Source organism: Pseudorasbora parva, chromosome 13, assembly GCF_024679245.1.
Source record: "Pseudorasbora parva isolate DD20220531a chromosome 13, ASM2467924v1, whole genome shotgun sequence".
Lineage (NCBI taxonomy): Eukaryota > Metazoa > Chordata > Actinopteri > Cypriniformes > Gobionidae > Pseudorasbora > Pseudorasbora parva.
Window position 1 is genome coordinate 35,164,347 of NC_090184.1, and position 19,486 is coordinate 35,183,832.

At 36.2% G+C, this 19,486-nt stretch overlaps 1 protein-coding gene across 1 annotated transcript in view; it reads left to right on the top strand.

Annotated features, from left to right (window-relative positions):
• The window catches only part of agbl4 (AGBL carboxypeptidase 4), a 451,864-nt gene that overhangs the window by 423,308 nt on the left and 9,070 nt on the right, over positions 1-19,486 (top strand). The window contains 1 exon segment of the mRNA XM_067414131.1: positions 7,585-7,747. Within this exon segment, the coding sequence (XP_067270232.1) occupies positions 7,585-7,747 (163 nt within the window).

The window sequence follows — 19,486 nt, forward strand, 5'->3', positions numbered from 1 at the left end:
TTCTGACTTTATATCTCACAATTTTGACTTTATATCACTCAATTCTGACTTTATCTCACTCAATTCTGACTTTATATCACTCAATTCTGACTTTATATCACACCATTCTGACTTTATATCTCACAATTCTGACTTTATATCACTCAATTCTGACTTTATATCACACAATTTTGACTTTATATCACTCAATTCTGACTTTATATCTCACAATTCTGACTTTATATCACTCAATTCTGACTTTATATCACTCAATTCTGACTTTATATCACAAAATTCTGACTTTATATCACTCAATTCTGACTTTATATCACTCAATTCTGACTTTATATCACTCAATTCTGACTTTATATCACTCAATTCTGACTTTATATCACACAATTCTGACTTTATATCATTTAATTCTGACTTTATATCACTCAATTCTGACTTTATATCACTCAATTCTGACTTTATATCACAAAATTCTGACTTTATATCACTCAATTCTGACTTTATATCACACAATTCTGACTTTATATCACTCAATTCTGACTTTATATCACTCAATTCTGACTTTATATCACACAATTCTGACTTTATATCATTTAATTCTGACTTTATATCACTCAATTCTGACTTTATATCACTCAATTCTGACTTTATATCACTCAATTCTGACTTTATATCACTCAATTCTGACTTTATATCACACCATTCTGAATTTATATCTCACAATGCTGACTTTATATCACTCAATTCTGACTTTATATCACTCAATTCTGACTTTATATCTCACAATTCTGACTTTATATCATTCAATTCTGACTTTATATCTCACAATTCTGACTTTATATCACTCAATTCTGACTTTATATCACTCAATTCTGACTTTATATCACACCATTCTGACTTTACATCACTCAATTCTGACTTTACATCACTCAATTCTGACTTTATATCACTCAATTCTGACTTAATATCACACCATTCTGACTTTATATCAGTCAATTCTGACTTAATATCACACCATTCTGACTTTATATCACTCAATTCTGACTTTATATCACTCAATTCTGACTTTATATCACTCAATTCTGACTTTATATCACTCAATTCTGACTTTATATCACTCAATTCTGACTTTATATCACACCATTCTGACTTTATATCTCACAATGCTGACTTTATATCACTCAATTCTGACTTTATATCACTCAATTCTGACTTTATATCACTCAATTCTGACTTTATATCACTCAATTCTGACTTTATATCTCACAATTCTGACTTTATATCACTCAATTCTGACTATATATCACTCAATTCTTACTTTATATCACTCAATTCTGACTTTATATCACTCAATTCTGACTTTATATCACACAATTCTGACTTTATATCACTCAATTCTGACTTTATATCACACCATTCTGACTTTATATCACACCATTCTGACTTTATATCACACCATTCTTACTTTATATCACACCATTCTGACTATATCACTCAATTCTGATTTTATATCAGACAATTCTGACTTAATATCACTCAATTCTGACTTTATATCACTCAATTCTGACTTAATATGACACCATTCTGACTTTATATCACTCAATTCTGACTTTATATCACACCATTCTGACTTTATATCACACCATTCTGACTTTATATCACTCAATTCTGACTTTATATCACACCATTCTGACTTTATATCACTCAATTCTGACTTTATATCAGTCAATTCTGACTTTATATCACTCAATTCTGACTTTATATCTCTCAATTCTGACTTTATATCAGTCAATTCTGACTTAATATCACACCATTCTGACTTTATATCAGTCAATTCTGACTTTATATCACACCATTCTGACTTAATATCACACCATTCTGACTTTATATCACTCAATTCTGACTTTATATCACACCATTCTGACTTTATATCACTCAATTCTGACTTTATATCACACCATTCTGACTTTATATCACTCAATTCTGACTTTATATCACTCAATTCTGACTTTATATCACTCAATTCTGACTTTATATCACTCAATTCTGACTTTATATCAGTCAATTTTGACTTTATATCACTCAATTCTGACTTTATATCACTCAATTCTGACTTTATATCAGTCAATTCTGACTTTATATCATACCATTCTGACTTTATATCACTCAATTCTGACTTTATATCACACCATTCTGACTTTATATCACTCAATTCTGACTTCATATCACACCATTCTGACTTCATATCACTCAATTCTGACTTTATATCACACAATTCTGACTTTATATCATTTAATTCTGACTTTATATCACTCAATTCTGACTTTATATCACTCAATTCTGACTTTATATCACTCAATTCTGACTTTATATCACTCAATTCTGACTTTATATCACACCATTCTGAATTTATATCTCACAATGCTGACTTTATATCACTCAATTCTGACTTTATATCACTCAATTCTGACTTTATATCACACCATTCTGACTTTATATCACTCAATTCTGACTTTATATCACTCAATTCTGACTTTATATCACTCAATTCTGACTTTATATCACTCAATTCTGACTTTATATCTCACAATTCTGACTTTATATCATTCAATTCTGACTTTATATCTCACAATTCTGACTTTATATCACTCAATTCTGACTTTATATATCAGAAATCTGACTTTATATATCAGAATTCTGACTTTATATCACTCAATTCTGACTTTATATATCAGAGATCTGACTTTATATCACTCAATTCTGACTTTATATCACTCAATTCTGACTTTATATCAGTCAATTCTGACTTTATATCTCACAATTCTGACTTTATATCACTCAACTCTGACTTTATATCACACAATTCTGACTTTATATCACTCAATTCTGACTTTATATCACTCAATTCTGACTTTATCACTCAATTCTGACTTTATATCTCACAATTCTGACTTTATATCACTCAACTCTGACTTTATATCACACAATTCTGACTTTATATCACTCAATTCTGACTTTATATCACTCAACTCTGACTTTATATCACACAATTCTGACTTTATATCATTCAATTCTGACTTTAGATCACTTAATTCTGACTTTATATCACTCAATTCTGACTTTATATCTCACAATTCTGACTTTATATCACTCAATTCTGACTTTATATCTCACAATTTTGACTTTATATCACTCAATTCTGACTTTATCTCACTCAATTCTGACTTTATATCACTCAATTCTGACTTTATATCACACAATTCTGACTTTATATCTCACAATTCTGACTTTATATCACTCAATTCTGACTTTATATCACACAATTCTGACTTTATATCACTCAATTCTGACTTTATATCTCACAATTCTGACTTTATATCACTCAATTCTGACTTTATATCACTCAATTCTGACTTTATATCACAAAATTCTGACTTTATATCACTCAATTCTGACTTTATATCACTCAATTCTGACTTTATATCACTCAATTCTGACTTTATATCACTCAATTCTGACTTTATATCACACAATTCTGACTTTATATCATTTAATTCTGACTTTATATCACTCAATTCTGACTTTATATCACTCAATTCTGACTTTATATCACAAAATTCTGACTTTATATCACTCAATTCTGACTTTATATCACACAATTCTGACTTTATATCACTCAATTCTGACTTTTTATCACTCAATTCTGACTTTATATCACACAATTCTGACTTTATATCATTTAATTCTGACTTTATATCACTCAATTCTGACTTTATATCACTCAATTCTGACTTTATATCACTCAATTCTGACTTTATATCACTCAATTCTGACTTTATATCACACCATTCTGAATTTATATCTCACAATGCTGACTTTATATCACTCAATTCTGACTTTATATCACTCAATTCTGACTTTATATCTCACAATTCTGACTTTATATCATTCAATTCTGACTTTATATCTCACAATTCTGACTTTATATCACTCAATTCTGACTTTATATCACTCAATTCTGACTTTATATCACACCATTCTGACTTTACATCACTCAATTCTGACTTTATATCACTCAATTCTGACTTAATATCACACCATTCTGACTTTATATCAGTCAATTCTGACTTAATATCACACCATTCTGACTTTATATCACTCAATTCTGACTTTATATCACTCAATTCTGACTTTATATCACTCAATTCTGACTTTATATCACTCAATTCTGACTTTATATCACTCAATTCTGACTTTATATCACACCATTCTGACTTTATATCTCACAATGCTGACTTTATATCACTCAATTCTGACTTTATATCACTCAATTCTGACTTTATATCACTCAATTCTGACTTTATATCACTCAATTCTGACTTTATATCTCACAATTCTGACTTTATATCACTCAATTCTGACTATATATCACTCAATTCTTACTTTATATCACTCAATTCTGACTTTATATCACTCAATTCTGACTTTATATCACACAATTCTGACTTTATATCACTCAATTCTGACTTTATATCACTCAATTCTGACTTTATATCAGTCAATTCTGACTTTATATCACTCAATTCTGACTTTATATCACTCAATTCTGACTTTATATCAGTCAATTCTGACTTAATATCACACCATTCTGACTTTATATCAGTCAATTCTGACTTTATATCACACCATTCTGACTTAATATCACACCATTCTGACTTTATATCACTCAATTCTGACTTTATATCACACCATTCTGACTTTATATCACTCAATTCTGACTTTATATCACACCATTCTGACTTTATATCACTCAATTCTGACTTTATATCACTCAATTCTGACTTTATATCACTCAATTCTGACTTTATATCACACCATTCTGACTTTATATCACTCAATTCTGACTTTATATCACTCAATTCTGACTTTATATCACTCAATTCTGACTTTATATCAGTCAATTTTGACTTTATATCACTCAATTCTGACTTTATATCACTCAATTCTGACTTTATATCAGTCAATTCTGACTTTATATCATACCATTCTGACTTTATATCAGTCAATTCTGACTTTATATCACACCATTCTGACTTTATATCACTCAATTCTGACTTCATATCACACCATTCTGACTTCATATCACTCAATTCTGACTTTATATCACACAATTCTGACTTTATATCATTTAATTCTGACTTTATATCACTCAATTCTGACTTTATATCACTCAATTCTGACTTTATATCACTCAATTCTGACTTTATATCACTCAATTCTGACTTTATATCACACCATTCTGAATTTATATCTCACAATGCTGACTTTATATCACTCAATTCTGACTTTATATCACTCAATTCTGACTTTATATCACACCATTCTGACTTTATATCACTCAATTCTGACTTTATATCACTCAATTCTGACTTTATATCACTCAATTCTGACTTTATATCACTCAATTCTGACTTTATATCTCACAATTCTGACTTTATATCATTCAATTCTGACTTTATATCTCACAATTCTGACTTTATATCATTCAATTCTCACTTTATATCACTCAATTCTGACTTTATATCACTCAATTCTGACTTAATATCACACCATTCTGACTTTATATCAGTCAATTCTGACTTAATATCACACCATTCTGACTTTATATCACTCAATTCTGACTTTATATCACTCAATTCTGACTTTATATCACACCATTCTGACTTTATATCAGTCAATTCTGACTTTATATCACACCATTCTGACTTTATATCACACCATTCTGACTTTATATCATTCAATTCTGACTTTATATCACACCATTCTGACTTTATATCAGTCAATTCTGACTTTATATCACACCATTCTGACTTTATATCAGTCAATTCTGACTTTATATCACTCAATTCTGACTTTATATCACTCAATTCTGACTTTATATCACACAATTCTGACTTTATATCACTCAATTCTGACTTTATATCTCACAATGCTGACTTTATATCACTCAATTCTGACTTTATATCACACAATTCTGACTTTATATCACTCAATTCTGACTTTATATCACTCAATTCTGACTTTATATTACTCAATTCTGACTTTGTAACTCGCAGTTGCAAGTTTATAACACGCAATTTTGAGGAAAAAAATCTGAATTACGAGATGTAAGCACAATTGTGACATAAAAAGTTAAAATGTTGTATTCTTTGGCAGAAAGCTTCCTTTGGCAGAAAGCTTTAAATGTGTGTGTGTGTGGGGGGGGGGGGGGGGGTGGGCCTGGTAATCCCTACGTTATGGGGACAAAATGTCCCCACAAAGATGGCAATATCCGAAATCCTTGTCCTTGTGGGGACATTTTAGGTCCCCATGAGGAAAACATCTTATAAATCACACAGAAGGAGTTTTTTGGAGAAAGTAAAAATGCAAAATGTTTCCTGTGATGGGTAGGTTTAGGGGCAGGGGCAGTGTAGGGGGATAGGATGTACAGTTTGTACAGTATGAAATCCATTACGCCTATGGAATGTCCCCATAAAACATGAAAACACGACGTGTGTGTGTGTGTGTGTGTGTGTGTGTGTGTGTGTGTGTGTGTGTGTGTGTGTGTGTGTGTGTGTGTGTGTGTGTGTGTGTGTGTGTGTGTGTGTGTGTGTGTGTGTGTGTGTGTGTGTGTGTGTGTGTGTGTGTGTGTGTGTGTGTGTGTGTGTGTGTGTGTGGGTGTGTGTGTGTGTGTGTGTGGGGGGGTGTGGGTGTGTGTGTGGGTGTGGGTGTGTGTGTTTGTCTTATGAAATGAGGAAATAAGTATCTTCTTTGGGGTTGGCTTTTTTATCCCACATGAGACCATCAACAATTATTTTCAATTCATAATTTTTTTTCTATATATTTTTTTTCTTTATACTTATTTAATTAAATAATATATTATTTAGATTATTTTATTTTAGTAATTTAAAGTTATTAATTATCCATTTAATTATTGATTGATTCAACTGGGTTCTTTCTATTAACATAGCCTTTGATGCTTTAATAGTTATGTAATAAATAATACATTGCAACTTACTAAATGTCAAATCAAAGTCTCAAGCATTTTTAGAATGCTTATATAATAATTATATACAAAAATAGACTAACAATATATGCTTTTACTTGTTAATACTGATTGTTGTTCATGTATTATTTATAGCCACCTTCTTTTTAGACCATTAGTCAACAAATCCTCAGTAAACACAGCAGGTGTCATAATCATTGCAGGTATGGAGGAGATGCCCTTAATTTAACCTTTCTAAGTACTTCCTAAAAAAAATGCTCACTCACAGATCTTTTTCCCCAAGCAATTTCAAGTTTATCTATATTCAAATAAGATCAAACATGTTGATTTCTGGGCAGGCGAGTTGTTTTCTCCATCCATTTTCACTATTTGGGGTCTTCATGCAGATAGGCAGACATTAAAAGAGTTCAGCCAATCACAGTTTTCATGATGTCCCCACTAAAAAAAGCTCAAAAAACATCCCTGCTCCCAAGTATGTCTTATTGTTTGGCTCTGTTTTATCGTTATTAATCATTCTGTTGTGCCATATGTCTGCATGTTCTCTCCAGTCCAGTACAACGTTTAACCGTGATCTGGTCAAGGCCGGCACGGGCCGGCGCTCCCTGGGTGGTCTGTTGGACGACACGTCGTACTGCTACACGCTGGAGGTCTCCTTCTACAGCTACCTGACAGCTGGAAGCACATCACCTGTACCGTACACTGAGGATGGATGTATCCTTTCATTCCTTCTTCAGCTCATAACATACCTCTACACTGTAAAAAAATATACAGTGTAATATACTGTATTACCGGTCAATACACTACCGGTCAAAGGTTTGGAAATTATTATTTTCAATGTTTTTGAGAGAAGACTGCTCATCATGCCTGGATTTATTTAATCTAAAATGCAGCAAAAACAGTAATATTGTAAACAATTTAAAATGACTGTTTTCTAAATATTTTAAAATGTAATTTATTTCTGTGATTCAAATATTCATTTTTAGCATCATTCTTCAGTGTCACATGATCCTTCAGAACTCATTCTAATATGATGATTTGCATGCTTAAGAAATTTCTTATTATAATCAATGTTTAAATAGTTGTGTACCATTTTTTTCAGGATTATTTCATGAATAGAAAGTTTAAAAGAACAACAAAGCATTATAAATGTCTTTACTGTCACTTTAATACATCCTTGCTGAATAAATTTATTAATTTCTTTAACATTGAAGACTGGAGTAATGATGATAAAAATGTAGATTTGTCATCACAGGAATAAATTACATACATGTATAAATGGAATAAATTGCATGCATATTACAGTAAAAAAGTATTTACAATATACTGTTTTACTGTAATTTTGATAAAATAATTGCCGCCTTTGCAGCTAAAAAAAAAAAAAAAAAATCTTACAAACCCCAAGGTTTGTAATACAATGGTATTGTACATGTATTTGTTTAATTATTTTATTCACTAATTATTTGTATATTTTGTGGAGGCTTAGCAAAGCACAGACGTGTAGTTTGCTACCTTTCATGTCAAATCTCAAAATAGTCACACGTGAAGGATCTGGGACAGTGTTGTTCAGTGAGATGAATGGGAATGCTAACAGATAGTTTTCTCCAGTTTTATAGACTTTCTACACTTCTGTTTCTCTCTGTTCTCCTCGGGTATCTCTGACCCTGAAGCCTCCTGCTGTCTGAAAGATAAAGTTGAACAGATGAAGGACGGACTTCTCATTTTGTTTCGACTCCCAAAATTTGTTGTCTCATAGTGAACTTGATTAAGTTTTGGGCCTTTAGATACAGGGACCACAGGTAGTATTATTGACAGAGAGATATGAAGACGACCTGGATGCTGTTGGTTATAAGTTGTTTGTGAGTTGGTTTGTTCTGTGACAAGCAAACACCCTGCTCACTACGAATCTTCCCTAAAGAGTCTTTCTCAAACTAGAGTGATCAAGAACTCCACTTTCATTGAATTTTCTCCTTCATGAGTAACATATGGCTGGTGTAAAGACTCGATTTTCTCGAATCGATGCTGCAGCTCTCTAGTCAAAAGCCAATGACTTGTGCTGCTGTCTTACTTTCTGAAATTATCTCTCCAGTGTAGGTGCACCGAGCGACATACTGGGTGGCGTCACGGCTCAATAATGAAGGCTGGGGTGATAATGTCACTCTATTGAAGCTCGGCTCTCTTCCCTGCGTTTAAGCTGAATGCCGGTTGTACAACTCCATCCCCTTATTTACCAGGAGCAATGCTCACTCATTGATCTCTTAATTATTCTGGGAATCATTATCAGAGAGCGAGGCTTTGACCCGGTTGGTTGTTAGACACACGAGAGACGTTGACTGGCTAAGTCGTGTCGATGAGGATGTGGTGTGAGCGTGTCTATGTGAGTGTTCGTAAGAACATAATGCAGTGGGAATGTTTTGGTGAGAAAAGAAGGCCAATTTCATCAACCATCAGGTCAGTGTCCTGAGGGTTAAAGTTTTTCCTGCATTTAAAGCTATGAGCAAACATCAGCAGGTGTACAATCCATAAGTAACATTAGGTGCAACTCTAACGCCCCGTCCACACGGAGACGCGTTTAGCTATATACGTATACATTTTGTACCCTATCAGCGTTTCGTCCACACGGATCCGGCGTTTTGGAAGCATGAATCTGATATTTTTTGAAACCGGGTCCCAAAGCGGATAAATCTGAAAACAATCTTCCGTTTTCGTGTGTACAGCCAATCCGTATTTTTTGCAAAACAGTGATGTCATCACACTACGTCCAGCACGGTGAAAGAGTTAAGGGATACAACTACGGGCACTGGGCATGCGCACATCAACATCACGTCGTTTAAGTACTGAATTCGCATTATTGTAAGAGAATGTTTAGGGTCGGGGTCGGTGTAGGCGTTAATTAAACACATCTGTTAAGTAGCAAATGTATTTATTGTTATTTTATTGTAAAATTGTGCCTCACTTCCAACCATTGCTTTACCCCTTCTATCCATAACTCTTCTTCTCCATTTTTTGTGTATATCTGTGGGAGAATTACAGTGCCACACACTGGCCTGGCATACATACTACATCGTTTTGAGTCGTTTTCATAGCTCTCGTGTGGATGCAGATATTTCTTTAAACGAGAAAAAAAAAAAACGATACGAAAAGCTCTAGCTTGGTGTGGACGGGGCCTAAGATTTTAGTCCCAAGTGAGCTCATTTAGGGAATATTTTTCCCTTTAATTGAAACACCTTAGCAACGCCCAGGCAACCACCAAGGATACACCTATCAATACCTAGCAATCTCATAGTAACTGCCATAGCAACATCCCAGAACACTTTAGCAACTGCCTAGCAAATATTCTGAATACCCTAGCAGTCACCCTGAACACCTTTGCTAAGAAACTTTCTAGAAACCAATCAGAACACCTTAGTAATTGTCTAGCAACCAGCTAAAATATACCCTGGCAATTGCATAGCAACCACCCAGAACACATTAACAACCAATGCCTAAGAAACCATCAAGAATGCCCTAGCAACACCCTAGCAACCACCCAGAATAACTGCATACCAATAAACCAGAACACATTAAAAACCAATGCCTAAGAAACCAGCAAATATGCCTTAACAACACCCTAGCAATGATCCAGAATGACCTAGCAACCTTAAGCCTAGTTCAGACTGCACAATTTTCAAACTCGTCGGGTCCCTTCTCTATTCACAATGCATGACTATCTGGGGTGTCATTCAGTCACTGCTGTGTTCACACTGAACGATGGTTTGACGACAGAGTAGTTCACACTGCATGACTTTCCCAAACACACGTGCGATGTGACAAGTAAACAACGCGAGATCACACGTGCGTCAGACCTGAGTTCTCGTGCGAGACTTGGAATTGTTATTAAAAATGATAAACTGCACAAAGTTTGCTTCAAATTGTATGTGCGCTGATTTGTGGAGAAAAAGATTATGGCGGAAGAAATTGTTGGAGAGACAGAGGGAGCCAAGATTTTGTTCTGCAAAGACAGTTTGAGGTAAATAAATAATTTTGTAATGTGCTGCTGCTCTGGCTGGATGTGCAAATGTTTGGCCTTTGTTTCTGTTTGATAGAATTGTAAATATATCTATTAAAATACTGATATTCTGCTCTATAACTCCTCCCTGAACCTCCCGCTGCCCTGTATCTCACTCTCTCATTGGCTGTCGGTGTAATTTTCAGTTTGAATCGCCGACAGGTCCAGATATTTAGCATGCCAAATATCTCACCGGCGTCGGCGACTCGTCGGCGATTCTCTCTGATCGCGTCTTTGATCATTCATACTGGGTGATTGTCACTCACGTGCACGAGCATCGATTTGCCTGTGATCTCGGGCAATTGTCGGCGATTTCACAAAACCTGTCGGCGACTCAAAATCGGGGCAAAAATCGGGCAGTGTGAACTAGGCTTTACAGTAGCTGCTTAGTAATGCCATAGCAACTACCCAAAACACCAGCAACTGCACAGCAAGCAGCACTGATGAAGGAATAATATTTAATGAGTACTTTCAATGAATGATTAGTGAGCTAAGTTATTCACTGATTTTAAAGGGGTCTAAGATGAAAAACCCTAAACAGGATCTAGCATCGCCTTTTTAAAGATAGTACTATCTATAGCTATACAGAACCAAAGAGCGGATCATTTTTCGGGAATGTTCCGTACCGATTCATATCTGAACCTGAGGTTGAAAGCTGCCCTATCTGAAGGAGTGAATTCCACGACTAAAAGGTGTCTTTATGCAAACCCGAGATGTGTGTAGCTTAAGTGCCCTCTAGTGATAGGGAAAGGGTTCGCTGAACTTTACTATGAGCTTGCGTGCGTGTGTGTGTGTGTGTGTGTGTGTGTGTGTGTGTGTGTGTGTGTGTGTGTGTGTGTGTGTGTGTGTGTGTGTGTGTGTGTGTGTGTGTGTGTGTGTGTGTGTGTGTGTGTGTATGTGTGTGTGCACATATGTGTGAGCGTTTCACCCCTGTATCACTCTGTCATGCACCCAGCTGCTAGACGCTCATATTTACAGGCCTCTCTTGCATGAATTTATTTATTTGTTGGGTGTTTATCTCAGAGCGAGCAGTAAAGCTGCTGACTGATGCCTCATCGCTTTCACTGTTTCTCTCCGCTCGCCTGCTGCCTCGCTGGGCTGTCATCTCCAAGGCCCAGCCGCTCTAGTCGCGGTAATAAGAAACCCATCCATGTAGAATTACTCCACAGCCCAGCAGATTATTTTCCCTTAGTGACAGAGAAAAGATAGAAACAACAAAAAAAGGCAATTTACAGCTTGCTGGAAAGAGTCATAACTTACCTGTGAGGCCTCTCTCCTTGAAACAGATTTTTTTTCCCATCACTTAAAACATCTGTGCCGTGAAGTAGCGCCAGGTTAAAGCTGATTGTGAGCTGTGCTGTTTATTAGGTGTGTGCAAAACGCAAGCTAACAATAAGGAAACTGTCACTCCGGATGGGAAGACTTGTGGGAGATGTTTGGTATAAACCCAGAACCGTTTGCATGTTTTAGTGGGAGATCATTTGTATAGTCTTTATCATACACATCTGGACACACATAGACATGTATGAGCCTTTAATGCGGAATATTAATTTAGGCAACGGCCAGCAACTGTGTCCCGTCATAATAAAAGTCCCACTGCTAACGAAGCATGTGTTGTTCATCTCATTAACAATCGCTCCAGCGGCCTTGCTCAGCTCCTCAACACTCGGTCCTGCTCTGCTTCACACTACAGTAACGTTAATAATCGCATTCATTAACATGATTTCTGCCAGAGTCCTATTTTCCAAGTCCCAAGATGCTGCACTCAAACTTGAATAGGCGCTCTCTAGCGGACGGAAAACTTGCATACTGCAGCTTTAACTGAGAGGGTGAAATCACAGCTATTGCTTGCTGGATTACATCTTGACATTGTCATTCTGGAATATGGCCATGATGCCTACATTCCTACATGATTGTTTAAGAAATAAATAGCTACACACTCCATCAAGTGAACATCAATTGTTTCCAAACATATAACATACATAATAAGCAAGCAGTGTATAATTCCATATTTCTTAAAACTTTGAAACAGTGCTACTGTAATCTTCATACATCGCAGTGAGCACACAGATAAAAAAAATTATCCAATCTAATTTTTCAAAATTTACTGAATGTACAATTTTGGATTTATATTTACAGTATTATTTTAGGAAGATGGACGTTTTAGGAAAAGATCTTGCATCTAACTATACAGTAAAATCCTTTGCAATTGCATAGCTCTGTCATGACAATTCTCGGGGTTTTGTCATGGTAATGGATATGACAATGTTGAGCTAGAGTTTCATTGCATAACTTTGTATTTAAAGTCAGGGGTTTTTAAGTCGGGGTCTGTTAAACATTTCAGAAATTTCAGAGACCATTTTTTTTTTTTGTGAAAAGCACTATACAAAATACATTTTTAATAATTCCTTTGAATGAATAATAATATTTTCCAGTCAATATTTGAATAAAATGGCAAAATCAATGTGTCTGAAAATATATACTCCCTTTATATTTTAGGATGAGGATTATCATATTTGAAAGTCCTTGGCATTAAAAACTTTGAAACCCCCCAAGAAGGATTGCAGAGGCTAATAACTGAGGAAAAACTGTACATGGTGTGACTTTTAAAAGGTTATTACGTTGTAGAACTGGGAGATGGTGTGTGTGTTAGTTTGTGTGTGTGGCACGTGAGGGTTGAAGGTGTCAGCCTCCAGTAGTGGAAGGGTATTTGCTGTGGCATGTAGTGCAAAGATTGGGGGCAAAGAGGTTACCAGAATGTGACATGCCACTTTTTACAGGCCGGTTGGCAGGTCTATGGAGCGTGCAAATTATCAGCAGAGACCTTTACAGACATGACTTCACTCCCCAGTAAAAAAACCCCGAAAACATTGACAACATTATAATTACCTGCAATGGAATTAATTCACCTTTCCCAACCCCACTAAACTAACACGCACTCATACACACATGCATAATGTGCTCCTAATGTTGACAGTGGCACCACCTGAATTGAGATCTCACTGCTGTATTCATGACAGAAGACATTGAAAGATCCTTCAGTCAAATAGCTCAATTTCTCAAATTTTTGCTTCACCTTTGTCTCTTTATAGAATACGGAGCATATCGGGAATATTGAGCAGCGGCACTGAGGGAATAATTTAGCACATTTAATGATTTATCACCACCTGTAATGTCACGCAAAACTGAAGAAATTTATGATGGATGCCTGACTCGGTCGCTGTTAACCTGTAACCGATTTTTATCATCGTCACAGCCATCCCCCAGGCGTTATAAGCTGGTTAATGCCTGTGGCGGCAAGGTGTCTCCGTACGAAACTGCTGCAGGTGGTTATGACTTCTTATGAATTTAGATTGACAGCATAGAGAGTGGTTTGAAATGACCTTTTAGTGAGGCAAGCCATGAATGAATGCGTGTACATCAGTTATAGCACTATAAGGGCTTACATACCCCAACAGCCTCATCATCTACACCAAATTTCATGCACGTTACTTTAAACTCATAATTTAATTGAATACCTTAAATAGAAACTTTAACAATTATTAAGATTTTGACCTTAGGAAAGTAAACATCATAAACATTTTAAACATACAACGTATATTACTCCCATAGGCTGCCTTTAGGATTTTAAGGAAATTGTGAATATATGTATAAATATTTAATAATATACCTACTAATGTAGTTTTTATAGTATGTCCATTAATTAATTGATCAATATTTTGTTTATTATTTAAATTATTGTAACCTGACCTTAATATCTTATTGTTTATTTGTATTGTTTCCTAAAATCTAAATCTTTGCATTTTTGTCTGATTGGGATTCTCTGAGCTTTATAGGACAACCCAAGCTGTTGCTAATGGTTATCAGTTTAAAGGGGGGTGAAACACTCAGTTTCAGTCAATCTCATGTCAATCTTGAGTACCTATAGAGTAGTATTGCATCCTTCATATCTCTGAAAAGTCTTTAGTTTTATTATATTTATAAAAGAAAGATAGGCTGTACCGATTCTTAATAAAAAAAAACGAGCGGCTGGAGGCGTATAGAGTGGGCGGAGCTAAAGAATGATGAGCGCACCCAAAGCTGTCCTCAAGCGTGGAGAAGAAAACGCTACCCTAAATCAGATTCAACTAATACATATATGATTTAGAATCAGATCCGGAGGCTGAAATAAATTGAACAAGGGAAGCAACAACAGCAGGACGTCCGTCTCTGTGGTATGTACTGTATTTATTGGCCTGTCAACATTTGTGTTTACTTGCAGTCTATGAGGACATGATTCGGTTTATGGACTATTGTATGCGACTAAACCTTAGCAGTAGCAAGCAAAACGGTTTTGCACGTCAGAATAGTGTAACGTTATACATAGAACAACAATGGAGTAACCGTTAGCGCATTTGAATGACGAAGCACGCTTTGTGAGAACGCTAGGTTTATGTTTGGGTGGTTTTACAATAAACAAACTGACACCTATAGTGGTCAGCTAAACAAATGTATTCAAACACACACCATAGATTGCATGCTCTATTGATAAATTAACCAACATTATACACGATCATGTTGTTTACTGATGTTTACTCACACGACGATAGCCAACAGCATAGATATTTGAAGCAGTTTTACTCACCGCCTGCTTCTAAAGCACGACCGCGAACCTTTATCGTCACCGCTCCGTCAAAAACACACTTCTTTGGTAACTGTTGATTTGGTGAAGTCCTGTGACAGCAGTGACCGTGGAGATCCACTTTTGCGACGCGACTGAAGCGTGATGTTGTGCCGCTTCCCGTCATTTCTGCGTTCAAATCGGTTCAAATGCAGCGCTGCCTTCCCGGAATGCTGTGCTGAAGCGTTGAAGTCGCTCGACATCACCCATAGGAATAAAGTGGAGCGCGGTGCAACAGAAGTGTTGCATGGACGACTGGATGGCGAGCAATGTTTATGGGCGTGCATTTCCTCTTTCACCTCAGTCATGCGCGCGCACCGTACCGGGAGAAGAGCCCGTACGGCCCATACAAGGACCTTCCGCTCTATCGACGTCAAGCCGACCCATACTCGAAAAAAAACTCTCGGAAACTTGTGAGAAACCGGAAGGAGTATTTTTGACACAGAAATACTCCATCAAACGTCCAACATTAGTTTTTGAAACTTTGTCTATGTTTAGGATGGGAATCTAAGTCTTTAACAGTGTAAACAGCTCAGTATGCATGAAACAGCATCCCCCCCCCCCCCTTTAACTAAAGATATTTACTTTTCTTAGTAATCTCACTTTTCTCATATTAATCATCATTTATTTCCAACCAAACAACTTTAATTGATAAGGGATAATGTGACGCTTTTTGTCCAAGTCTTGCTGTTCTAATTTCATTTGAAAAAGTGGGAGAGAAGTTTTGATGACGCACAATCGTTAGAGTGGCGAAAACAGGTGAGCGCAGAGTGAGTCTGGGATCTCGTTCAACACCCAGCTGGATGCTTTGATGAAGCGAGCTCACTCTGACTTTCAAATCACTTTGTACGGATGTCTCAGAGCTCATCGTCCTAAGAACTTCAGAAAATGTTGAATAAAGTTTGGTTTGTTGAGTTTAGCAGACATCTGTGGTTCAGATATGCTTTGGCTGGTGTGAGCTATCTATGCTGGAATCCATTTTTTCTGAAGATATTTGTCATGCCATAATCAAAGCGTGTTTGGGGGATTGATCAGAATTATAGTATCGTAACCATGTCATCTATTTGATTAAATGATGCTCTTTTAAGTTCGCATCAAAAAAGTCAGCTTTAGGAACGCATCAAAGGATCTAACGAAGATGGTTATTGTTCCCAACTATACTATACTATATATATATATATATATAAAAATAAAGTTCTTTTAATGAAATCTAAGAGATTTCTGTTCCTCCACAACTACACAATTACCACTTTGACGGTTCAAAAAGTTTGTAAAAGGAATCCATATGAATTGAACTGTTTTGTCCAAATTTTCTGAAGAGACTCGATCGCTTTATATGATTAACAGATTGAATTTAGGCTTTTATTCATATATAAGAAATTGATCAGTGAACATAAGCTCAACCAAACCTGCATGACACGTGAGAAACAAACCTCATTGGTTCTCGAGGAAGCTCCAACGCCTTGTGTAACACACGAGAATGAATCGCATTGGTTCCTGCGGCAGCTCAAACATGCTGTGTGGATAACACACAGTTCATATTGATTCGGTTCACAATCTCTTTATGAACTTTTTGAAGCTTCATCAAAAAGATCTTCACTTAAGTTCCTCGGATGAAAGAAAGTCTTACAGGTTTGGAATGACATGAGAGTGAGTAATTAATGACAACGTTTTTCTTTTTTTGGTGAACCATCACCTTAACCAGACAAAACTTGACAACCAGATGAGGGTAACTGATCATTTATCTCAGACAGTCGATATGTTGTTTTAGGGCTAAATCACATTTGTGTGAAAATTTTCCATGACTTAATCAAAGCTGTGCTTGGAGATCGATTTGAATTACGATGGCATTTAAGGGTTTGGTGTCTGAACGAAACAACATGTTAAGGTTAAAGCTTAGCTTTTGGGTAAAGATTAGTATTAGGCTTAGAGCCAGACACCTGAAATGGTGAATGTTTCAGAGAGACATTCACAATAATCTTGCCTCTGCCCTTTACCGTCTGACAGGTTAACAAGTCTTCTACTTCTCACCATCAATGAAGGCAGAGAGAAGGAGCGTGAGAGAGAAAAACCATGCCGTGTTATGGCGACTGTGCCATTTTCTTTTGTCCTTTAGGCTACAGACGGCTACTGAGAGAGCTGTTATCCCTGGGCTAAGCTATAAAAGTCCCACTCAATCAAGCACCGCCCTTCAATGTCAGACGCTTTGGTTTGGAACCAGCAAGCTTAAATGTTGTAGTGCTGTCTTGAGAGCGGGCCGCACTACATATAACGTGATCCAGCACAATGTCAGATCAGGCAGCTCGCTGGATGCAGCTGCCTTAAACATCAGTCGTAGCCTGTTGGTCCTCAAGTTAACTGCCAATGACTGACACGAGATCAGACGAACAATAGCCTGATTGGCAGTGCAGAAAAAAGCAAAGGGCTTTTACTGAATCCCAAATAATAGTATTTCACACATTAGCTTCAGTGTAGTTAGCTACTTTTTGTTATCTTGGAGTGTTACTTTTTTATTTTAAAAAGAGTGACTATTTAAATTACAAATGTGAGTAGCTAATAGCTTCACAAACTACTTTCAAAGTTGCTTTCTCACTGCAATGCTCTTAACGCCTCATTAACTGTTCCTAATTTTTATGTGTAGCATGTCTGCAGCAGTGATAAAATAAGATTTTAATTACTTACTATTATGAACACTCAAACGGACAGTTTGCCCAAAAATAAAACTCTGTCATCATTTGCTCATCAACTAAACCATCAGCCAAAAGTATAAAACAATGATCTGACTGAAAACAGACAACTGACGACAAAATCTTTCCAAACACTAAAACCAAACATGACATTTCTGTCACTGTTTACTCATGTTGTTCCAAGCCTGTATGACTATGATTTTCTTCTGTGGTACATAAACCTTGAAAAAAATGTCTTTCAATGTCATACAATCACAATGCTTTTTGACCCCATTGATTTTCATTGTATGGACAACATAACATTTTTCAAAATAATGTTACAGAAGAACGAAAGTCATGCCGGTTTTGGAACAACATGAGTGAGAGTAAACAATGACAAAAATGTCCTTTTTTGGTTTGTCATCAGTTGTCTGTTTTCAGTCAGATCATTATTTCATACTTTTTGGCTGATGGCTTAGATGGGCTTAGATGGATTCGGTGCTTTCCAGTGTGAGTTAAGAAACTTCTAATGGTCATGAAGGAATGGATATGTTCCTCTCTCGCGCTCTATCTTTGGACTAGATTGTCTTGAGAGGTCATCAGATACGGCAGTGTTCTGGTCTTTGAGAGCTTTATGGCATGAAATGGATTTGATTGTGTGTGTGCAGACGGATCCGGCCTGTGGCCAATCCAGCCGCTGAACCTCTGCATTGCTCTTAAAACCAATACTTCATACCAGAGTGCTTATCTCAGCCCTTTAGCACCACTACCCATGGCCATCTCCTTCCTATTAACACTACAACAGGGCCGTCTCTGATGGGAAAATGGCAGTGTGCGGTCTGCCAAGTTACATCACGTACGTCACAGACTGATGCGTGTGTGTGTGTGTGTGTGTGTGTGTGTGTGTGTGTGTGTGTGTGTGTGTGTGTGTGTGTGTGTGTGTGTGTGTGTGTGTGTGTGTGTGTGTGTGTGTGTGTGTGTGTGTGTGTGAGACACATTAATGATTAAATACATAGATGCACTTATGAAGCACTATTAAAATTCCCTGCCAAATGACATTCTAAAGACCAAGTTTGTCC